General features: G+C 35.1%; 1 protein-coding gene across 2 annotated transcripts in view; it reads left to right on the top strand.

The window, feature by feature from the left end:
- Window positions 1–19,735, top strand: part of DPY19L2 (dpy-19 like 2) — a 91,278-nt gene extending 71,543 nt beyond the window's left edge. For both annotated transcript variants that reach the window (XM_036101048.2, XM_078059453.1), the window contains 5 exons: window positions 4,717–4,836; window positions 5,770–5,944; window positions 9,009–9,108; window positions 10,616–10,741; window positions 17,679–19,735. In XM_036101048.2, coding sequence (XP_035956941.1) covers window positions 4,717–4,836; window positions 5,770–5,944; window positions 9,009–9,108; window positions 10,616–10,741; window positions 17,679–17,829 — 672 coding nt within the window. In that variant the 3' untranslated portion in view covers window positions 17,830–19,735. The remainder of the gene's footprint in view (window positions 1–4,716; window positions 4,837–5,769; window positions 5,945–9,008; window positions 9,109–10,615; window positions 10,742–17,678) is intronic.
- The last annotated feature ends 5,553 nt before the right edge of the window (window positions 19,736–25,288 follow it).

Raw genomic sequence — 25,288 nt, 5'->3', positions numbered from 1 at the left:
GTAAGGGCTGGGCCTGGAAATGGAAATGTAAGCTTCCTGGCCTCAGCCGGACCTCAGGCACACGGCCACACCTGACTGCAGGGAGCTGGGAAATGGAGTCTAGCTGCATGTCTAAGAAGAAAAGCAAAGCGGTCTTGGCCACGGAATAGAGACCTACGGAAATTAAATAACTTTCCTCAGGTCTGCCACGAGTTTGTAGTAAAGCTTGCATTTGAACACTTAACAGTCCACTTCCAGTGCCTTCAAAGTAGTAGTCAGAACTTACGGCTTCCTATGTGCAGGGCTTTTGGGGAAGTGATTTACATATAGTTATAATTTCATTCACACAACAACCCGTTGAGGTAAGTACAGTTATTCTATGTATTTTACAGGTGAAAGAAAACTATGGCATGGAGAAGTTGAGTAACTTAGGGTCACAAAGCTGAAGGGACCTTAGCTCTGTGGAACCAAGGCCTGTGAACCTAGGCCATGTGGCAGCAGAGTCCCTGCTGTTAATCATTCTCCACATGCTACCACCTAATGTGAACTGCACTTACGCACATCAGTCCTGTCACATTGCCCAGTTTTACTTAACAGTGCACATTCATACTTTATATTTATTGTATGGTATTTAAAACCCACTGCTTTTTATTTTTTTAAACCCACTGCTTTTTTTTTCTCATTTAACTTTATGTATTTTAAAAAAAATTTTTATTATGTTAATCAGCATACAGTACATCATTAGTTTTTCATGTAGTGTTCCATGATTCATTGTTTGTGTATAATACCCAGTGCTCCCACTGCTTTTTAGAAACACAATATTCCTTAATTTTCTGCCTTCTTTTCTCACATTAATTTTGCTTTCTTATTGTCTTTCATTTCTCCATTTATCCTTATTTTGCCCATTTTAATTTTTTTATGTTAATTCTGCATACTAATCAGTTCAATCTTTATTATGTGCTTATTCTACACCAGGTCCCTGCTTTTGTGGAATTTAATGTGTAGTGGAGGAAGACAAGCAATGTGAACAGATAATTATATGTGCCTTGACAAAGGAAGTAGGTAGAAAAGTAGTACAGAAGAAGTGATTAAATTTGTGTGAAGAAGATGGGGTAGTTAGGAACAGATTTTTTTTTTTTAATGACCTTAAAGGAGGAATTTACCAAGGTCAAAGCATGTGCATGTACAAAGAAGGCATAAGGTAATACGTTATGTTCAGAGCTACAGACAAATCAGGACTGCTGATGCATAGAAAATGCAAGAAGTAGCAGAAAATGACATAGGTTCAGACTATGATGACTTTGTATGCAAAGAAGCTGAACTCTATCCTGGACTTTGTTGTTAAGCAAGAGATTAGGTATAATCAGATCTGCGTTGTAGATATATATTTGTCCTGTTGGCCATAGAAAGGATGGCTTTTTAAAAGATAATCAGAATTTCAGGGAAGAATTACTTCTTTTGAAAAATGGATTGAGTGATATATGTTGGGGGGTCTGTACACTTCTATGTTCTCAGACTAATAGAACCATGTGGTTGAATACTTTATTGTCTGGAGAGGAAGCATAGTGTAGTGGTTAAAGAAGCAGACTTGGGAGTTGGCTGGCCCCAGATCCTTGTTCTTCCACTTACTGGCCGTGTGATCATAGCCAAGTTACATTACATCTTTTTGGGAACAACCAAAACAGCAGTAATAACAATAGTTATCTCATATGGTGGCTGTGGGATTAAATGAGTTATATGTAAGAGAGTTACAATAATGCTTAGTGTTAAGTTAATCACTGTGTACATGCCCACTTTTAAACTTGCATACCTTCTGGACCAAGACCTCTGGGGCTCCAGTTAATACTCTGTCCTCTGTTAACTGTGCCAGTGAAGGGTATCTCTACCATGTTTTTAAGACATCTCCACAACTGTGGTGGAAGGTAGTTTTGACAGGGACAGTCTGCCATTTGGACTGGCCTTCTACATTTAGTCTTTGTTTTCTTTATGCTTGGGAGCTGCTACCTTATACTTTACCCAGTTGGGCTCACTTATATCAAGGATGGATAGTGAACAGTTTCCTGAGCTTCTCTTCTTCCCTTGCTTCCAGCCTCTAAAAGATGTTGTGAGGATTTTCTTAGTAATTTTTATGTGGAAAGAGGTACTAACAAATTGATGGTAGGGTAGTAAAGGATTTTGGACTGTGCTTTTTGACTGTAGCCCTCTGTCTTCTACTTAGTAGTTAAAAAGAAAACTATTTGATAGAATAGGAGATAAAATAACTATGGCAAGAGAGGTCCATGGAAAGTCAGTAGCCTGTGAGTAGAGTGGTTAGAGCATGTGGATAACAATAGAAAACAAACATAAGTGGTGCCATTTGGAATGGTCGTTCTGTGTCATTCCCCCACAAAAAAAAAAAAAAAAAAAATGCAGGGAATATAAGGAAATGGTGAGGATCTTTCAGATCTCCATATGAAAACAGAGTCTTTTCAGCCTTTAGATAATAGAGGAAAGTCAAGAATTACTCCTTTGGATTTAATTCTTGTCATATGAGCAGTTGGTGCTAAAGTAGAAGTGATGGAAAAAGAGTACAAGTGATGGGATTTTGGAGAGACGATGATAGTCTCATCCTGTGGCTCAGGATAACCAAAGGAAGGCATGTTGGGAGAAGTCAGATGTACGCTTTCATAAATTAGAACCACATCTATGGTAGTCTGTTTCTAGATGCCACATTTTAACAAAACATGGGCGATCTGTACCATGTCCAGAGCAAGGCAACCAGAATTTTGACACCACAGAACTAATGATCCAAGTTTCTGAATATTTAGCTTAAAAATAGAAAGCTTTCTAAGGGTGAAGGTGGGATTAGTGCAAAGTCATGAGTACAGCATTTGGATAATAGAGAACTGTCATGTGCAAATGGGTTAGACTAATTTTGTGCAGTTGCAGAGGTGTGGAAATTATGGGGAGACATTGGTTCAGTCTTAGGAAAGATTTTCTAACATTTACAGCTATCCATAATTATAATAGGCACTTCTATGGCATATTCTTTTTCAGGAATTAGTGAATAACCAGTTCATAGATTTACAGAAGAGATCCCTGCTTTGGATAGATGATTAAAGAAGATGGCCCATGTAATCTACCAGTCTGTGATTTAATGGTCCTAACCAAAAAGACCTATTTAGGTGTGAAGTGTGTTGATGTTTTTTTGTTCCCTCCACAACATGCCCCTGACTTTGTCCAAAGAGGAGTTTGACTAAAGAAAAATGAAGGATTGATTTTGAAATAAATCTTCCACATCCCAACTTTGGATTCAAGAATTATGAAAAAATTAACAAATTCATTTAAGTGAACATATTTACTTAAAAAGGAAAAACACAGCTTTGCATTCTGTTTTAAACATAAATCAGATATTTCTAATTCTAAAATAACACGTGTTTAAAAAGTGTTAGAAAATTCAGAAAAATCACCATTCGGGAAATAACCTCTATTAACTTTTTAGGTACATATTTTTGTAGCCTTCTCCACCCCACACATGCATGTATATATACACATAGCTGGCTTTCACAAAATTAATAATTTTGTATGTACATAATTATACACATTGAAAACTTTCCATGCCATTAAATAATCTACTAACATGTAATCTTTTAATGGCTGTATGCATGTGGGAAATGTGGTAACTTACTTATTCCTCTATATTGGTCACATAGGTTGTTAGTATTTTTGCTGCTAAAAATTCACTTCAGTGATCATCTTTGTACAGGCATTTTTTTGGTCTTGATTATTCCCTTAAATTAGAATGGAAATTTAAGTCAAAAGAGTTGGCTCTTTTGTAGCATCTTGATAAATAATGCTAAATTACAGAAATGTACCAATTATTTTAGTGTATGTTTCAAGGCATCTTCTTTAACAGTATGAATATTTTTCCATTTTATAGGTGAAAATATCTTATTATCTTTAATGTTTAATTTGAATATTAGCAAGTTAGAACATATTTAGTTAATATGTATTAAATTTTGGTTGCATTAATTCTTTGTCTATTTTTCTAGTGAAGAATTGGTTGATATTTTATGAATATGTCTGTTAGAAAAGTTTTGTCTGAAACCTTTGCTCAGTGGAACCCGGTCTTAATAAAATGGGTGTCCTACTCATCAGTACAAATATTTATATATATAATTCCATTACTTTAAAAATAATCTAGATTATGTTTTGCTACAATTTTTGTTGCTGACTGAATGATACGCAAATTTGTGAAGCATTCCATATTTGTGTGTCTCTGTGGCTTACTTCCTCACCTTGTGAGGGGCCTGTTCAAATGCCACCTCTTCAATGAGGCCCTCCCTGATTGTCCTACTTGCAATTGCAACTGGAACCTCACACCACACCCTGCACTCCCAGTCCCCTTTCCCTGTTCCACTTTCTTCACTGCATTTGCCACTTTCTAAGAGACTGTATAATGGATTCATTTACTTGCCATGACTATTTTTGTCTTTCCTTACTAAATGTTCTAAAATGTAAGCTTCACAAGGGCAGAAATTGCTCACTGTTGTTTTGTTCACTCTTGTATCCAAAGCCCCCAGAATAGTACGTGGCATATAATACACATTTGCTAAATCTTTGTTGAATGAATGAATAAATATTACCAGACTTATTACTAAATTAAAAGATCCTTGTCCTAATGAATGATAATAGTTTTAATATATATTAATTTAAAAATATATAAAGGGAAAATATCATTTTGTTTTGTTTTTACAGCTGATTTTTCACACATTGCAACTGTTAGCATTCACTGTCCTTGCCGTTTTAATCATGAGGCTGAAGTTGTTTTTAACACCTCACATGTGTGTTATGGCTTCCTTGATATGCTCTCGACGGGTAACGTATTCATTTTTGTGTCACTGCACTATAGTAACTGTAGCAACAGCACTGTAGTTACCATGGCTTTGCTGACTAATCCAAAATATAAAAACACTTGGTTTAAATGATTTAAAAGGTTATTTCATGATCAATTATGAATAATAAAAGCAATTTCCAGTAGCTTTGAAAATTATTCCTAGATTTTAACTGATACTCTTATGATAAGTGACAAGGTACACTTTCCCCTATGTTAGTATTCTATCCACAGACATAGGCCTTTGGAGTTCAGGTCTGGGCAGGAATTTCTTGGCCCACCAAAACGATCCTCAAGTGTTCTTCTAATGCTAGAGTAGATGCAGGGTAATTGCTCTAGTATTGTCCTGTTTGGCTCAGAGAACCCCTAGGAAAAGTTGTCTGTTCTGGGATTCTCTTACCGTTGATATACAAAAGAGCTAGACAAAGAAGCTAGAATTTGGGGACCAGTGTACTTCTAGAAACATCTTACTTAGTTTTGATGAAAAGAGTCTTGTGTTAGAATATCATAATGCTCATTTTCCTGAGAGGAATATATGTGTTATTGCTACTGGGGTTTCCATAGTTATTTTAGATGTCCATTAAAGCCAGATATTACAGGATTTAGCTCTAGGATGTTTCACATTTTTGTGATTTGCTAATCTTAATCCTTGGTAGTAAATCAGTACTAGAAGGATGAGGTGTGCTTCTTCCTTTAGTCTTTTGAGGATAAAGAAAGTTCCATTTTTACTAGGCCCTATAATTCCAAAATATGTACTATTTTTAAACAATAGGTGACCATAGTTCTGTATATTATTAGTGCATTGATAATATCAAATGATAATCCACCTTGGTTTAAGTAGCAAGGTAAGAGTTTATTATTGGCCCTATAGCACTCTTCATATAAGAATTAAAAATAAATGGTTTCTTTCATTTCAGCTCTTTGGATGGATTTTTTGCAGAGTTCGCTTTGAGAATGTTATCTTTGGCATTCTAACAGTGATGTCAATACAAGGTTGTGCAAACCTCCATAATCAATGGAGCATAATAGGAGAATTTAATAATTTGCCTCAGGAAGAACTGATACAATGGATCAAATATAATACCAGACCAGGTATGTAGCTCTTTAGTTCTATGTCTAGCTAGGTATTTATAGACATGTAGAAACAGACGCACGCAGTCATTTATTCACTCACAGATTTTGAGCATGCTAATTGCGGTGTCCACCAAGTCAAACCTTTCCAAAAAACAATTTTGTGCCCTCTTAAGATGCCTCCTAGATAACTGTCAAGAATTTTAATTAACATGAGGAATTAATGATTGTTCATAGTTAATGTACTGTAATGCTGAGATCATTATCGTATTTTAACCCTAACAATGACAAATTTTCAATAACAAAATTTCACACCTGTGAACAGACCACTGGAGAAGATACTTTTGACTATGGGGAGGTCAACAATGCCCTTTCTATCACTTCAGTCAGTGCTGACTCTCTCATCCAACTCTGTAAAACCATTTGCACACAGATAAGTTAAAATCTCAGATATTCTATTTTCTTCACTAAATCATTTCAAAGAGATGAGTATAAATTCTACTTGTAAATACTCCAAAATATCATTTTAGCTTACCTTTTTTTTCTTCCTATCTTTATCCAAAACCACTTTAAGCAGAGATATTTATTTCATTTTTAAAAAATCTTTCCAGAGAATAAGTATATTCTACAGTATTTTCTATAAGTAATCCATAATCTTGTCCAAGCCTATTTTTGAAATTTAGTAATTTTCTGTGGCACAAGTTCTTCACTGTGGCTTATTTAAATTTATCCTGTGACTCCTTGGGGTGATTTCCTCATTTGCTTATTTGATAGTCACCATTTTATTAATTAGCCATTGTTAAGGTAAACTTTTATAAGCCTCAACTCAGATATCATGTTTTCAGAAGTGACAGTTCCTCATCACTTACAGCTGCCAGACCAGTTTAATCAGAATTTTAAAATTAATCCTCTAGTGAATTTTTCCCTATAGGAGTACAAGGTGTAGGTGCTCCCTTTACTCTCCCTTACCCCTTACCAGTTAGTTATTTTTCCCAAACTTTATGAGGTACCTACTTTAAGAATCTTTTCTTGCATCTGTCTTTGTTCCAGTGTGTTTGTCTTGGGTTCCTGGCAGAGAGGGCCTACATTTGGCAACTTATCCTAAGACAACTCCCACAAACTCCTCCTACTTCAGTTTTAGCCACCTCTTCTTTGATTTTCTTATAAATCTTCTTCATCCTTCTATTATGACTTCTCTCGTGGTTACCACATGTTTATTAAAAGCAGCATGATGGGGGCGTCTGGTGGCTCAGTTGGTTAACTGTCTGTCTTCCGCTCAGGTCATGATCCCAGGGTCCTGGGACTGAGTCCCGCGTTGGGCTCCCGGCTCAACGGGGAGTCTGCTTCTCCCTCTGCTCCTGCCCCTACTTGTGTGCGCTCTCTCTCTCTCGGAAAAGTAAAATAAAAAAAATTTAATAAAAAAAATAAAAGCAGCATGATGTTCTGTAGTATGGGTGAGACTAATGCTTGTGTTCAGGTCCCCCATGTAGGGTTGTATAGTTTGTGTACTGCATAAGGGTGTTTAGTTGAGAGGACAAGGGGAAACTGAAATCCAGCCCATGGTCTACTTACCAAGTCATGTATTAGTGAGGCCCTGTCAAGTCAGAAGGATGTACATTTTCTAATACATTTGGTAGAGTGTATGTGGAGACTTCAGTAAACATATAGCAAAGTATCCTATTCTTTCCCCATCTTGTTCATATTTATCTCACCATCAAGAGTGAAGACTGTGCAGAGTATTTCTCCCCCTCTCTCTGCCATAGATGGTTTCTCTTCAGTGAGTCCTGCTCTTGCTGGACAGACCCACATACTTTCTTCCTGATAACTGTGTCCCTGGGCTTTGGGTCCCTCTAACCCACATTTTCTCAGCCTTGGCACTATTGGTATTTAGGGACTGGCCTGTGCATTGAAGAATATTTAGCAGCATCCCTTCCCTCAACCCACAAGTTGCCAACAGCTCCTCTCTCCCCCACAGTGTGCCAATCAAAAATGTCTCCAGAAATTGACCATATATATCCCTAGAAAATAAAATCCCATCTGGTCGAGAACCACTGCGCTAGCCTAAGAGCTTTCCATCGTTAGTTACTGAACCTTGTGATAGTAAATACATGTTTCTACACTGATTGACTTACATATCTTCAAATTTCAGTCATATGTGAAGATTTTCATTTGAAGTTACATTTAGAATACTTATATTTGCAAGTAAACATTCAGTTATTTACAGTAGATGTGAATGACATGCCTTGTTCTTATTCGTAATTTTATTATGCTGATTAAAAATGATAGTGACCTGGGCGCCCAGGTGGCTCAGATGGTTGGGCGTCTGCCTTCGGCTCAGGTCATGATCCCAGGGTCCTGGGATCGAGTCCCGCATCGGGCTCCCTGCTCCTTGGGAGCTTGCTTCTTTCTCTCTCTCTCTCTCTCTGTCTCTCATGAATAAATAAATAAAATCTTTAAAAAATGATAATGACCTTCAAAACTATGTAATAATTTATTATAGAGAAGTGCCAGAAGGTAAGTAAACATTTTTGTTTTCCAAGATACTACAGTTCACAGTTTCACCTTAAAAGATGTAGCATGAGACTTGCCCTTTGTAACAGTCTGTCAGTTCTTGGCTTTTTAAATTATTAGAACAAGATATGAAGATTTATAATTCTTTCTGGTCACATGTGCTTTTGTAGTATTGTCTTTTACATTGAGCTTGAACATGGCAGGAAGTTGTACTGAAGTGGCTGAGGGTGGGCTCTGGTGCCACCTAGGTGTGTAGTCTTGGACAAGTCACTTACCTTTGTTGGCTCTCAGTTTCCTTATTTACAAAGTAAGAATAACATAGAACCCACTTCATAAAGTTGTGCAAATTAAATTGTTTAATCCTAGTAAACTTACTTAACACAGTTCCTGGCACAGAGATAACAAAAGTCAGCTGTTATAGTAGACAGTATTGAACAAAGAAAAAGAATAATGTCAATGGTGGTTATTTAAATGTATTTCATTTTTCTTAATTTGAGTTCAAATATTATAGATAAGTAATGATCTTTGGTTTTCTTTAAAATATGTCACTAAGGAATATATCCTTGTTTTTCAGATGCTGTGTTTGCAGGTGCCATGCCTACGATGGCCAGTGTCAAGCTGTCTACCCTTCACCCCATTGTGAATCACCCACATTATGAGGATGCAGACTTGAGGTTGGCAACTGATTGAATGTTTCAACCAGACATGCTTAAAACTTATATTGACTCTTAAGAATAGGGAAAAATTTACATATGCACACACACACTCTCATCTTCATATTCATGCTGGAAGTTTAAAAATATATAAGAACCTTCCAGAAATCATAATTTATACATTTCGACTCTAAAGGAAGCTTAATAAACCTCTGAAAAATGAAAAAAAGCCAGTTTTTCTCAAAGTGCAAATGTCACGTATTCATGACAAAGCTGTGTATGTCTGTTTGTTCCAGTAGAACTGCTGAGTACTAGTACTAGGAGATGGGATGGATCTGGCCCAGGGCCATAGTTTGCCGGCCCCTGCTCTGAACCCCACAAGCCCCTCCCCCTGATTTAAGAAACCATTTTCTATCTTACTGGTAGCCTATAACTAACCTTTTCTAACAGAAAAAGTACATGACATTAGCTATGTTACATGCTTTTATGAAAATTTAGGGTGTGTTTTGCTAGCTAGTTATGAGAACTCTGGTTTTCATTGAGGTATGAAAGTTTTGTTTTCCTTAAATACCTTTAAAAATTATTTTAATCATTTTAGTCATTGTCAGGGTAATCTTTTCCTGTTAATGCATCTTTGGCTTATTATTAGAGGTAAAATTTTAAATCATTTAAAGTTTTATATCTGGTTTTGGACATTGCACATCTTATATGTTTGAAATTTTAAGAAATGGCCAATGCTGGGTGGGGGATGGGGGCACTGGGTGATTGGCATTAAGGAGGGCACGTGATGTACTGAGCACTGAGTGTTATATGCAGCGGATGAATAACTGAACTCTATGTCTGAAACAAATGATACACTATATGTTAACTAATTGAACTTAAATAAAATAAGTTAAAGAAAAGAAATACCCAGTGCATAAATGGTAATTATTCAGGATTTCATAAAAACTCCTATTTAGGACCAACTTGTCTGCTGTACCATATTTTGGTGACTAATCCTGTTTGTCAACCTTCCTGACTGCTACACTAGGTGCCCTCTGTCTGAATGTATGATTTGCTACATTTCAACTTCAATTCATATGCTTTTCGGGTAATTTCAGTAGGTGAAATTATCTACCAAAATCTGTTTTCACTCTGTTCACCTTTATCTGAATGTGTTCCGTGAGCAGATTAATTTTATGCATATGCAAAGCAAATTCATATCCTGAACTATTATCCTGCTACCCAGGTCTAGAGTCTAAACCAGTTTATGTCTGTCTGTTCTGGTAAACACTAACAAGCAGTACATATAACATATAAAATTCAAACCACTGTAAGTTTTAGCATACGCAAAGTATAAGTAGGAAGGTGGAAACTTCTCTCCAAAAATAATCTATGCTATCCCCAAAACAATTCATGCTCCTTGAGGTCATATATATGAATGCTCCATCCAGTGAGTGTTGAGATTTTAATTTACTAGCAAAATTTCTTTAGTCCATTCTATTATGACTTATTAAAAAAATTTTTAACTTCTGTTTTGAATTTAAAGGGCCCGCACAAAAATAGTTTATTCCACATATAGTCGAAAATCTGCAAAAGAAGTGAGAGAGAAATTGTTGGAGTTACATGTGAATTACTACATTTTAGAAGAGGCATGGTGTGTTGTGAGAACTAAGTGAGTATGAGCCCTATGCTATATGATATGGAATATCTTTAAGCAACAACTGTTTTACTTTATTACAATAGTTGTGATTCTTTAAGAATTTTTATTCTAAATAAATTCCATTAAAATATTATCCTAGTATTTTATTTAAAATTATTTCATGTAGGAAAGTAAATATCATTTAAGTAGAATCTAATTTCAAGAAACTATAGTGTATTTTAGCTCCCAGATTTTTTCATTTTAATTTAACATCTTAAATAATGTTGCTTTCCTTCATACTTTTTCAAATTCTTATGATAATTTGTATTAGATGTATGAAATACAGATTTGAATTTACAGCAGTGTGAAACATTAGCATTCTTTTACTACAACTGGATAACACTGAAGTTATAAGATTTATGAGAAAAGTTTCAGATAACTCAAGAAGTCATACTAAGTAAAATATTCCTAAGTATAATTTTTAATTTCTGAAAATCACAAAATTCTAAAATGGTTAATGGATATCTTGAGGCCTTTTTTTAGACTCCTTGACTTAAGAGGTTCTTAGTTGTATTAAGTCTAACATTAAGAATTTTCATTTCTCGTATGGATAATTAGGAATTAGATCATAAAACATTTTGGAAAAGTGAGGTTCATAAGTTCTAGTGGCTAATTTTAATATATAATTTTAATACTATATTTAATTTAATTTATAATTTAATTTATAAATTTATATATTAAATTTATAATTTAATATATAAATAAATATATAAAATAAATAAATATAAATAAAATTTATAATTTTATTTATGAATTTATATATTAAATTTATAATTTAATATATAATTTTAATACTATATTTAATATATAATTTTAATAATTATATATCTAGGAAGAAATGGCATCTTGTAAAAGAAGAAACAGGAACATCATAATGTTGATGTGTGTGTACATTATTTTAAAATTTAATAAGACAAAGTAGACTTCAAATCAAGGCATATTACCACAAATAAAGATGGACATTTTATAATGACAAAAGAATTAATTCATCAAAAATATATAACAGTTCTAAAATGTGTTTAAACAGAGCTTCAAAGTGCACAAAGTAAAAATGTGCAGAATATAAAGAAAAAATAAGCAAATTTTCAATGATAGTTGGAAATGTTAACTTTCCTTTTATTACTGAGAAAATTAGATAAAAAGAGTGTAAGGATTAAAAGATAGAAACATCAAACAGTATCAAATAACCTGACCTAATTACTCTTGTAGAACAGTACAGAAAAATACATTCTGCAGAATACACATTTTTTTAAAGGGTACATGGAATTTTCACCAAGGGAAGACATATGCTGGGCCATAAAAATAGCTTCAGTATGCTTAAAAGATTTGAAGTCATACAGAATTAAATTAAAAATTAATAATTAGAAATCTAAATATCTGGTAAATCCATACATATTTGGAAATTAGGCAGTAAACTTATGGATAACTTATGGGTCAAAGAAAAAAACCACAAAGGAAATTAAAAAATAATATATATTTTTTTTACTTGAGTGCAAAAAGAGGTGTTTTCAACAATGTTGCTGATCTAACTGGATATCTGTACAGAAGAAAAAGTGAACCATGACCCATACTACACTATACACAAAAATTAACTCGACATGGATTACAGAACTAAATGTAAAAGCTAAAATTAAAAGATTTCTTGGAACACAGAACACTAACCATTAAACAAATCAATAAATCATACACATCAAAATTGAAATCTTTTCCTCAAAAGATGTTAAGAAAATGAAAAGGGAATCCACAGACTGGAAGAAAATGTTTGTAAAGTGCGTGTCTGATAAAGGAGATATATATATTTTACATGAGGAAATTTTACAAATTAATAATAAATTGACAATACAATTGAAAATGGACAAAAACTTGGGAAGATATCCTTCATGAAAGAAAATATGTGATGACTAGTAAATACATGAAAAGATGCTCAATATTGTCAGTGTCCAGGGATATGCAAATTAAAACCACAATGGGATACTATAACATATACTCTAGAACAGATAAAATCTTAAAAACTGAAATGCCAGATATTGGCAAGGATGCAGATTAACTAGAAATCTCTTACATTGCTAATGGGAGTAAAAATGATACAACCACTTTGGAGAAGTATTTGGAGGCTTCTTATAAAAATTTAAGTATATATTTGCCCTATTACTCAGCAATTGTACTCCTTGTGGAATTTAAACAAGAGATATAAAAATATCTGTCCATAGAGGATGTTCATAATATCTCAAACTGGAAACAACCCAACTGAATAAACAAATTATAGTATATTCATACAATGGAATGCTGCTAGGCAATAAAAAGGAACAAAATACTGATGTGTGAAGAAAGGATGAATCACAAAAACATGCTGAATGAAAGAAGCCAAACACAGAAGAGTACATACTATGTGATTCCATTCTATGAAGTTCAAAATATGCAAAACTAATGGGAACAGAAATCAGAATAGTGGTTGGCTATGGTGGAGCCAGGGGGTAGAGGTGGTGGTGGAAATACCCTCTGGAAAGGGATTCAAGAACTTTTTTTTCTTAGATTAATGACAGTGTTCCCTATCTTGATTGGCATGTTTTTTATATGAGTATATGCATTTGTCAAAACTCATGGAACTGTACACTAAGATCTGTGTGTTTTTACTTCTGTAATTGTACTCTAATAAAAAGTTACTCTAAATATACAAATAAATATTTATGCAAAGAAGAAGTCTTCTAAAATTCTGGGACTTAGGAAATCATTCTACAGCTATCACTAATAGCCTTCTGAGACACCAGGAACAAGTTCTAAAGAAGGAATAGCAAATTGTCTCTCAAGGCAATTCTTTTTACAAAATTGGCTTCTTCTACTTTTCTTCACAACTCTGTTCTATTAAGTATTACATACTCCTTACCTAACGGCCTAAGGCTATGTTAAAGAAAATAATGAAAAGTGCTAATTGGATTTTATAGTTTGGACAAACTGAATTTAAGAGTTACTGGTCTGTCGAAGGCCCAAAGAAATTGAACATAGGACCCATAAGAAACAGTTTTGGAGGGAGTTCAGTTAGTATTGGCAAGAAGAGTTTGACTTGTTGCTCCCAGAGATTACAGTTTTAAGAACTGGATGAAAACACAGGCACTCTTCACTTTGTGTGGTACTATATTAGCTGAAACTTGAGCATGTCAAAATTATGTTTTGCTTTGCATGGTTCCATGGAGCTCAATGTCATGTGAATGTGTGTGTACATTACATTATTTTAAAATTTAATAAGACAAAGTAGACTTCAAGGAACTGTGAATTGGGACTGTGTCTTAAGAGTTACCGTGGCACTACTTAAAGCAAAGACATAGTTCCAATATGCATATACTTCAATTAACAGGATGCATCCAAAGTTAGGTTTAATGGTATTAAAAACAACCACTTGAAGTCTCTGGAAAGTGACACAAAAGCAGGGAGAAACTTAGAAACATTTGCTCTTGAAGGATTTCTCTGAATTTGTGAACTTGCCTGAGAGCACTTCCTAAATCATCCCCTCCCTGCTTCTATTATAGCAGAAAATCACAGCCCACTGGCTTGAGGGGACAGATGGTGACAGATGAGCTGTGAGTAGCAAAGCAGCTGGATATTTGAAGGGGACATTTTAGAAGCAAGAGCACTACAGAAAGACCAAAATCTAAAATCTGAATATAAATTCTGCCTAAAACCTATTCTACACATGCCTGTGGGAAACCTCTGGGAACTTGGGAAAAGGGCAGGTGGAAACTAGGGCAAGATATCTATTCTTTTTATTTATTTTATTTTTATTTTTTTAAAGATTTTATTTATGTATTTTAGAGCATGAGCAGGGGTAGGAGCAGAAGGGAGAGAATCTCAAGCAGACTCTGCACTGAGCACAGAGCCCAACATAGGGTTCTGTCTCACCACCCTGAGATCATGACCTGAGCTGAAACCAAGAGTCAGGTGCTTAACCAACTGAGCCACCCAGGTGCCCCAAAATGTCTATCCTTGAAAGAGAACTCCTGGTGAGATTTGCAAATTCCCTGTCCTTTTCACCATGTACATTTCCCAACTTGCACACACCCTAGGAAGCAGAAAGCAGAGTCATCACTGGTTCAAGGTGTCAGGGCAGAAATAAGGGATAACAAAGCAACTACACATTCTGGGGAAAACCCCCAAAGCAAGGGAAATACGGAGAAGATGGATTTCCAAATATAACTCTGCCCAAATCCTTGGCTGATAAAAACACAAGGAAAATCCCAGGGCTAAAAGAAAGAAGTAGCTGGAATCTGAAAAAACGGAGCAGAGATAGCTGCTGCACAAGACAGGAGATCCAGACAAGTTAATTATCTACCAGAACAGAAACAAGAAAGTAACAGTCATCAGAAGAACAAAATAGATTCCAGACTCACTGCCAGGTATTTTCTCCAGTGTTTAGTTTCCAACCCAAAATCACCAGACCTGCAAAAAAATGGGACGGTCTGACCAATACTCAAGAAAAAAGTTAGTAGAAACTGATTCAAATAGGTTGAGATGTAGGATTGAGCAGGGAAAGACTGCAGAGCTGCTGTTATGATTATATTCAAGGAATTAAGGAAAATATGTTCAAAGAACTAAAGGAAGACATGGTATCAATAAGGGACAAGATTTGATTCTCAACAGTGAAATCAAAGCATCCTCCCTGGAAAAAATGGGAATTCTAGAACTGAAAAGAATAATAAATGAAGGAAAATTCTTTAAAAGTTCTCAAGAGATTTGATATGACAACAGAAAAAAATCAATGACTTGAAGGTAAATCAAGAAAAAGCAACCAATCCAAAGAACAGGGATCAAAAAGATTGAAGAACAGCAAAAGCCAGAGAACTGTGTGTTATTAAGTAGTTCAACACATGGGTAATATAGTAACAGAAAGAATGAAAGAAGAGAAAAATGGCAGAAAAAAAATACCTGAAGAAATGTTGGCCAAAAATTTCTTGTTCGCTGAAAGCCATTAACTTAAAGATCCAGTTAAGCTTAACAAACGCAGCTAGGTTAACCCAAGGAAATCTGCACCACGGTACATCATAGTCAAACTGGTGAAAAACAAGGAGAAAAGAGAAAATCTTGAAAAAAGCAAGAGAAGAATGATATGATAAACATCTGACTTCTTTTCATAAATAATAGAAGTCAACTGACATTGAAATGATAATTCAAAATTCAGATAATACAGGATAGACTAAAATGCACTGGAAATGGTAAAAATGTGGATAAATATTAATCACTATATGTATATATATATTTACTCTCTGAAAATCTTTTAAAATCCTGTGACTAGTTAAAGCAAAGATGATACATTATATTTTTGAGTTTATAAGTCATATATATGAGACAGCAATAGCACAAGCAAGGGGAATAAATGAAAATAGAATGTATGACTGTCTAGAAATAATCCGAGTTCAATGTTAAGTAAATTGTGGTACATTGAAGATGCCTGTTTTAATATCTAGAGCAACACAAAAAAAGGCAAAAAAAAAAAAAAAAAAAGAATGCATAAGCCAATAAATGAAATAGATGATGTAGTAAAACTTTTTGCTTGACATAAAAGAAGTCAAGAAAGAGAAACACAATCAAAAAAGAGAGGAAACAAACAGAAAAAAGGGAAAAAAGCCTAAGTCAAACAGTATCAGTAATAAAAAATGTGAATAGGGACAAAACACTCCAATCAAAAGGCAAAGATTGGTAGACTGAATACAAAAGCAAAATCCAACTATGTGTCGCCTGTGAGATGTGCATTTTAAATACAAATACATGTATAGATTGAAGGAAAAGGGATGATATTGTTATCATGTGAGTAACATATGAAAGCTGCAGTGAATATAAACATCTGGAATATTCTAGATAAGGCAAAACTATATTGCAGAAAGATGAGTGTTTGCCTGGGCTAAGTTGGAGCGAGGGGACCAACTGCAGAAGGGCTCAAGGGAACTTGTTTCAGTGCTGGGAATTTTCTGTATTACGATTATGGTGGTACTCACACACTCACACTCACATAGACATTTCCCTGTATTTATCAAACTTTACTCATAAATGGGTGCATTTTTTTTTTATAAATGGGTGCATTTTATTGTACATAAATGATTCCTCAATATAGCTGTTAAAAATAATAGCCAATTTTGCCTGACTTCTTCCCTTTACTGCCTCTAATGCAAGGATATTCCCTAGTGAGAACTAGTATCCCAGTCAGTCCAATCATAGAGCCACCCAAAATAGGAAAGGGTGGAGGAGAACAAATCTGGCAAACAAGAGCTTTCCTTCCTTGCCTTGGACTATATGTTTTCATGCTAATCTAAGTTAGGTGAAGCCCCAAAATATGAAATTCATCAGGAATTAGATTAGCTTTCCTTCAATTTGTCTCCTACTACTCATGGGCCTTATGTTTGGATGGTGATACCACCTAGAAAATATATTTATTTATATTTCATTTTGAAAATAAATTTTTAAATATGTATTTCTGAATGTATATTGGACCTTTACTGTTAAGTTTAATAATATATTGGTTATTTAGTTAAGTGGAACATGAAAATGCAACATATACTTAATTTCATTTTTATCCTTAAGTGTTGAACTTACATTTTTTGAAATGATGCTTTAAAATCTTTATTAATTAAATTAGTCTCAGGGCGCCTGGGTGGTCCAGTCAGTTAAGCATCTGCCTTCAGCTCAGGTCATGATCTCTGGGTCCTGGGATGGAGCCCCGCATCCGGCTCCCTGCTCATTGGGGAGCCTGCTTCTCCCTCTCCTCCTCACTCATGCCTCTCTCTTGTTATCTCTGTCTCTGTCTCTCTCTCAAATAAAATCTTTTAAAAAAATAGTCTCGAAAAATCTTAGAGCTACTTTATGTATTCTCCCCGTATATGAATGCATTTTTAATATGGATATATATGTGCCTTTTTTTTTTTAGGCCTGGTTGCAGTATGCTGGAAATTTGGGATGTGGAAGACCCTTCCAATACAGCTAATCCTCCCTTATGTAGCATCTTGCTCAAGGACGGGAGGCCTTACTTCACCACAGTATTTCAAAATAGTATGTACAGAGTACTAAAGGTTAACTGAAAACAAGACAACCCATCACACTGTGTGTAGAAAGCAATCACTTTGCCTTATTTACGTTAATAAAAATCACAAGCTTTAATAAGGGACCCTTAAAAAGAAGATAATAAAAATTATTTCAAGTTATTCTGATTATTAAAAGGTAAATTATTTCATTGTTTTCCATTGAATGTCAGCCTTATTAAGCTTGTTCTTTAAATGATTAAATCATTTCATACTGCATAAACCAAATGTCCATCTTAAAAGTTCTAAAGAAAAAATATATGTAAAAGAACAATGAAATTCAATAAATGAAAGGTATTACATAAGTCCTTTTGTATTCAACTAGGTGCTTCAGATTTTCTCTAGTACCAGCATGTACCAGCTCAAACTCTTTAAACCACTTAGAATAGACTAATGCAGTTTCTGAAATGACACTTCCTTAAAATCCTGATGCTAATCACAACTTCTATACCTCTGTGAGGAAATTTGTGTGTAACCATGTGTCTCTTAAGGTTGTTTTTGCTTTTATTAGCCCTCGGGAAAGATCTTCAATAGCTTTTAATATTTTTTTATCATTTCAAGTTAAATATTTTCAAAAACAACTTATTTTGTAATGTTTTGAATCTCTTGAAACTTATTTACTCAACCAGATAAGTATTTTCTATTGATTAATTCCCAACCAAAGTTCAACAGGTTATTAACCTGTCTTTGTAATCCAGTGGATTTTCTTTTAACATCCAGGTAAAATAAAAATTGCTATGGTACATGACCAAATTTGGGGGTTAAAACATAATCAGCAAAGAAAATCCAGCTAAATTTATCATATGAGATTTTTAGATCCTAGATCCTGAATGAAGCAAAGGCATTTTTCATCTTGATAGCCCTATAGCTCATTGGACATAGTCTTTCTTTCTGATTACCATCTTTCTGATCATCATCTTTCATAATAACATATTTCTGAATCCTCATTTATCTTTGGTTTTGGATGAGGAAATTGATGTTTTATAAATCTCCTCCTCCAGTATAAAATCTATGCAACAATAATGCTTTGAAAGTGGGAAATAGTTATCTTGAAGATGTTGCCAAATGCAAAGATAAACACTCTTTCTCTGCTTGAGAGACAGTGAATATGCTACATCTGAGTATTTTAATATCTATCTACTTTAAATTAATCATCTCGGAGTTTTTGTAATTCCCTTATGTTCTTGACCCTCCACATTTGGGAAAACAAAATGACTTAATTCTATAGGTTAGTTCATGTATAGTAGGTAGGAGATTATATTCAAGAAAACCAATAAAATTATTTTTCAACTTTTATGATTGTAAAATATTTTAATACAGGATACAAAACTTCTAAGAAAGCATGCCCCATTTTATCAGTATTTTCAAATAATTTGTTTGGGCCTAGGTATGGGGCAAAGAAGGAAAGGAGACTTAACATCTAACATTCATATAAACTAAAACATTCTGGATGATGTTTTCATAGGAAATATTTTTAAAAAGTTGGTAGAATTTTTTTTAAAAGAAGAGCTGTATTAGCTAATAAAGTATTTTATAAAAGTGTACTTATGTGGATTTATATATAGGAAAACCAATAAAATTATTTTCAACTTTTATAGTTGTAAAATATTTTAACAGGATGCAAAGCAGCTAAGAAAGCATGCCATGTTTTACTTATTTTAACATTTTCAAATAATTTGTTTTGGTATGTGGGGCAAAGAAGGAAAAAAGATATATAAAACCCAACATTCATAAAATTAACACATTTTCGATGGTGTTGTCATAAAAAATAGTTTTTGAAGAAGTTGGTAGAATTCAACAACAAAAAGGGAAGAATGGTATTAACTAGTTAAGTATTCCATACAGATAAAATGTATTAATATGGATTGTGTTACTTTCATGTACTATGTATATTTGAAAATTAAAAAAGCCCTTGAAGATCCTCTGTGTATTTTCTATCTTTTCTCATCCTTTCCGAAGCATACATTTTGACATTGAAATAATTCTGATATGAAGGTAGAAATCACAGGTCCCTGAATTAATTATTAACTGTGTTTACATTGGCAATGATCTTTCTTAGCCATTTAAAAACAATTCTGCATCATCTTACACAGAAGGCAGTATACTGTGATGGAAATAGTGTGGGCTTTGTAACCAGATGGGTCTAATTTTAAATCCTGGCACTTCTATTTACTGGGTGTATTATCTACCATCCATTCAAAAGATATTTATTGAGTACTTACTGTATGCCAGGCACTGTGCTAATTAAGCTTGGTCATGTTGCATGACTGTGAGCTTCAGTCTCTTCACCTGGAAATTAGAAGTCACACTACCTTCTTGGCAGTGTCATGATGAGGATTAGTAAGATAGTGTGCTAAAGTGTTCGGCACATGTAGATATTCACTCAACAAACGTTAGTTCCATATGCTCATTCTCCCTGCCCGCTAAATAACCAGTTTAGTAATATCAAGTTACATGGTAGGTTATTTCATCTCAGAATTTCAAACAGTTCTACCTTTATTCTGTGTCAATAAATAGGAATACTGGGCTACAGCTTGCTTTTGTACAAATAATGCTATTGGCTTCTTCCCTGCATTTATTTTATTGTTTATTTTTTTGAAATGTGAAGACTATGAGTGAACACTGTGGGTTGGGTGATGGGTAGATTTTCCTCAGTGCAATGAAGTGTTTTCCTTAGTTTCCTATGATCATATTTATGCACATCTATTTGAAACTATAGCTAGAGGTGAGTTACACACAAGCTACAACAATCCCCCCATCTTCTGCTTGTCAGAAGCTGATGTACAGCTTCAGTGAATGATACGTGTCTTCTACTCTTTTGCTGCTAATAGACACCACATCAAAAAACATTGAGTAGTTTTCATGTAAATTTTAATTTCTTAAAAAAATTGTATTTGAGAGAGAGAACATGAGTGGGGGAGGGGAGGGGCAGAGGGAGAGAGAGAAGCAGACCCCCACTAGGCAGGGAGCCCGAGGCGGGGCTCGATCCCAGGACCCTGAGATCATGACCTGAGCTGAAGGCAGACATTTAACCAGCTGAGCCACCCAGCGCCTCTCATGTTGATTTTAATAATAAAATTATATTTCATTTGGTATGTGTCTATTATACAAGCAATACGAAGTCATGGAATTTTTGTTTTGAAAAAAATTTGAAAGAAGGAAAAATATTCAAACAAGCACAGTTACTGTCTTACTGTTTTCTTCCAACTTGTAGGCATATTTTGCTTGTTTTAACATAATTTAAACAGTTTTAGGTTTTGTTCTTTATACAGACAGCAGATATGGAAATGTTTTACAGAGACTATTTTTAATGGCTACCTAATAGCCCCTCGTGTGTGTGTGGCCAGAGATGATGTATCTAAACCACTGCTGAGCTATTTCCATTTCTGCTACTGCATGTATGTGTATGTGGAACAACACTATGATGAATACCTTAGTGCGGTAAGATTTTCTGATTTTCAGATTATTTCCTTAGGATCGGTTCCATAAAGTTAAATTTCATTAAAAAAATGTGCATACCCTTAAAGCCTACAATGCAGGTTGCCTCAAATTACCTTTGCAAAAGGATTATATACACCACCCGAAGTCAATGTATGACAATGCTCATTTCACAACACCCTCACTGACATTGGTCAGGCTTATTAAAATTATTTCTTGCCAATTTGTGACACTCAGAGTTATTCATTATTATTTTAATTTACATTTGTTCCATGGCTTCTGAGGTTGGGTACCTATTCATGTTTGTTAAAAGACTGCATTTCCTTTTGTCTATTGCCTCTTTACGTTCATCCACTTTTTTTTTTTTTTTAAAGATTTTATTTATTTATTTGACAGAGACACAGCGAGAGAGGGAACACAATCAGGGGGAGTGGGAGAGAGAGAAGCAGGCTTCCCGCTGAGCAGGGAGCCCGATGTGGGGCTTGATCCCAGGACCCTGGGACCATGACCTGAGCCAAAGGCAGACGCTTAACGACTGAGCCACCCAGGCGCCCCTACGTTCATCCACTTTTATGTGGGCCTAGCCCAGCACTGAGATTGTCTGTGTTACAGATACTGATTTTTAGTGAGTCTGTCTCATCATTGAGTGCTTAGTAATGTTGATGAAGATGCCATGTGAGTTAGTATACTCTTACTACTCTGTAGGCTGGAGATTATGCTTCAGCTGTCTAAAATAGTTTATAATTTGTACCATATTCAATATGTCATATTTAATATTAAATACCAAGTTTCAAAATCTCAGTGCCTCACCTGTTTTAAAGATTCAGTGATCATAATTTCATGGTTGGATACTGTCAACTTTTTAAGTTATGTTTATGTATGAAATTTCTTAAACCATTATTACTCTAACCTGGGTTTCTCTTTATAGGACATAGAAAGCAGGATTAGTAAATTTTCAACAGTTTTTGGCCTCATGTGAACTAGTGGAGTTTTATGTCCAGTAATAACTCCCTATATTCTTGATCTTTAGAAAGTATATTCTCTGTAGCTCTGTTCATATTCTTTGATAAATCCATTGAGTATTCTCAAAAGAGGTAGGGTTAGAGATAATGGGAAGAAAAAATCTCTTTTTGAAAATTCTTTTTTTAACCATGAGAAACAAAAGGGAAATCTGAAAAGAATAGGTAAGTATATAACTTCATGCATAAAAATAAAATTTAGATGGGTCAAGAACTTAGAAAGCCAGGACTTTAAAACTTTTAGAAGAAAATGGGGAAATGCAAATTAAAACCACATGACAAAATGTACAAGTCTTTTTTTTTTTTTAAGATTTTATTTATTATTTGAGAGAATGAAATAGAGAGAGCATGAGATTGGGGAGGGTCAGAGGGAGAAGCAGACTCCCTGCTGAGTAGGGAGCCCGATGCGGGACTCGATCCTGGGACTCCAGGATCATGATCTGAGCCGAAGGCAGTCGCTTAACCAACTGAGCCACCCAGGCGCCCCCAAAATGTACAAGTCTGATAGTAATTGGTGAGAGCAGGGAGCAACAAGAAATCTCATGAAATTGTAGTTGGAGGACAAATTGGTATAGCTGTCTTGGAAAATAATTTGTTATTACCTAATAAAATTTAAAAGTATGTAGTCCCTGCAACCAACAATTTTACCCTAAAGAAATGCTTGTACAAATATGCAAGGGAAAACAATTACAAGAATATTTATGGAAACGGGGCACCTGGGTGGCTCAGTTGATTAAGCATCCAACTCTTGATTTTGGCTCAGGTCATGATCTCAGGGTTGTTGGATCAAGCCCCGTGCTGGGCTCCACGCTCAGCACAAAGTCTGCTTGTCCCTCTCCCTCTGCTCCTCCCCACCGTTCATGCTCCTTCTCTCCCTCTCTCAAATAAGTAAAATTTTTAAATCTTTACAAAAGAATATTTATGGAAGCATTATTTGTACCTGGAGAGAAAAAAAGCTGAAAATAGTCTAAAGGGCCACCAATAGATCAAATAAAATGGAATATTGTACAGGAGTGAAAATGATCTATTCATGTATCAGGAGGACTGAATCTCAAATATAATAATGTTAAGAACAAAAAACTAAGTTATCAAGGGTGGGGCATGTGTGTAAATATGTATGCCACTTATATATAGCCTAAAAGCAAAGAACACAATATTGTTAGGAGATCGATGTGTGGCAAAACAATAAAAACACAGGCATGATTAATGCAGAGCGTAGGCTGGTGATCACTTCTAGGAGAGAACGCAATCTAGGAGGGACCCTGGGTGCTTCCAACAATCCTGTTCTAGTTTTGACTGGGTGTTAAGTACGTAAGTGTTCATTTTATAGTTCTTTAAGATCTACATATACTTTATAATGTTTAATATATTTTACACCCTTCAAAGTAGGGCTCTGATATCACATCAGTGGTTCTTAAGCGTCAGGTTCTCTTTCAGTAGCCCTCGTGTGCTTAAACAAGCATCAGGAGTTGTTCTGATGACTGAGGTCTAGCTAGCCAAACAAATTGTCAGACTGTAGATTTCATTGAGCTTCCACTCGTGTGCTTTATTAGTTTCTTGAAATAGCAGATGATGTGACCGTGCCTTTATTGAATAGCACAAACTTAATAGAAATTTTGATAGAAATTTGATTATTTTAAAATTTTTTCTATGAAAGTAATTCACGTGCATTAAGGGAAAGTTGGAAAATCCTGAATAGTAGTGAAAAGAAAATATGATTTTCTAGTACAGCTTTTAAAAATTGCCTTGTTATGGTTCATTGGACTTTGAAGAAAGTCATCATTCATAGAAACTGTATTACAATTCATAATTCTTTTTTGTTGTCAAGATGAGCAATATAATGGCTTTGTCGTGGCCTTAAAATAGCCTCCATAGGATGAGAACTCTGTTTTTGCAACCCAGCACAGTATATTTGATGGCCTATGTCTATTAAACAAACACCCATGTTCTATAATATACAGGAAAATTACAAATTGAATTTGTTTTTATTTTTTTTAAATGTCAAGATTTTTATTATCCAACTTTAATATGTTGATTAGGACCTCAAATTACGCTCCCTGTTTCTCTTGAATTGTGTTAAATTATTTTCTCATCTCTTCTGGTAGTTAACTACCAAAATTAGAAAAAATACAAAATGTACCTACTTACTAACACATCCATAAAGAGATGTTTTTTTCCAAAAGAGAAAAACTTCTAGCCTGGGTTTCAGCAATATTGAACAGGAGACATTGCTTTTCTTTGAAATGAGGTCTAATCCAGCGTTCAGTTTTGGTACCCCGCCTACGGTATAGATGCAGTGTGCGAGGCTGTCCACGTGCACTGTAATGGGATTCTCTGGCTTCAAAGAGCTTAGATGCTAGTGGGTGATAACCACCTGTGACCGACACCCTGGCACGACAGAAGGGCCACTTGAGCAGACCACGTCACTTCACAGAAGACTTTTCTCCTACAGGTGCTGCTTGATCTGTATCTTGAAGGTAGGAAGTAACCAACTAAACGGGATAGGGGAGGGGGGAAGCACCTTTCCAGGTAGGGGGTAGCAGCATGCGCAACAGCCCAGAACCACTGAGGCCGGTGGCTCGGTCCAGGACGTGCATTTTGGTTCAGTGAAAGCACGGGCACGTTGAAGTACCTCCTGTAAACAGGAGAGAGAGACCGGCAGGTCAGGCAAGTAGCAGGGTTTAAAGGAAGATACGCCTCTGCTGTGGGCAGACGGTACCCCCGCCCTTACTCTGCAGTCTGGCGACTCTGGGGCTCCATTTCTTTGTAAACTGTCATACCTTCCTCACAGACTCGTGACAATCCAACAAGATACTCCACGCGGAAGTGCGTTATAAAGTATTATACATGGGATCCATTTTAATACACCTAAAGACATGGAGTCCACCTTGAATTGGACGTTAACAAAAGGAGGCTCGGAAAGGTATTAGTCATCCAAAAGAGCAAATAACAAGATCATTTTTATTTGGCTTTGAATTGTGTTAGAGGAGCTTCTGCAGATA

The sequence above is a fragment of the Halichoerus grypus genome, chromosome 12 (genome assembly GCF_964656455.1).
Source record: "Halichoerus grypus chromosome 12, mHalGry1.hap1.1, whole genome shotgun sequence".
In the NCBI taxonomy this organism is placed as follows: Eukaryota; Metazoa; Chordata; class Mammalia; order Carnivora; family Phocidae; genus Halichoerus; species Halichoerus grypus.
Note: the sequence above shows the minus strand (reverse complement) of the source record. Positions and strands in the feature narration are given on the sequence as shown.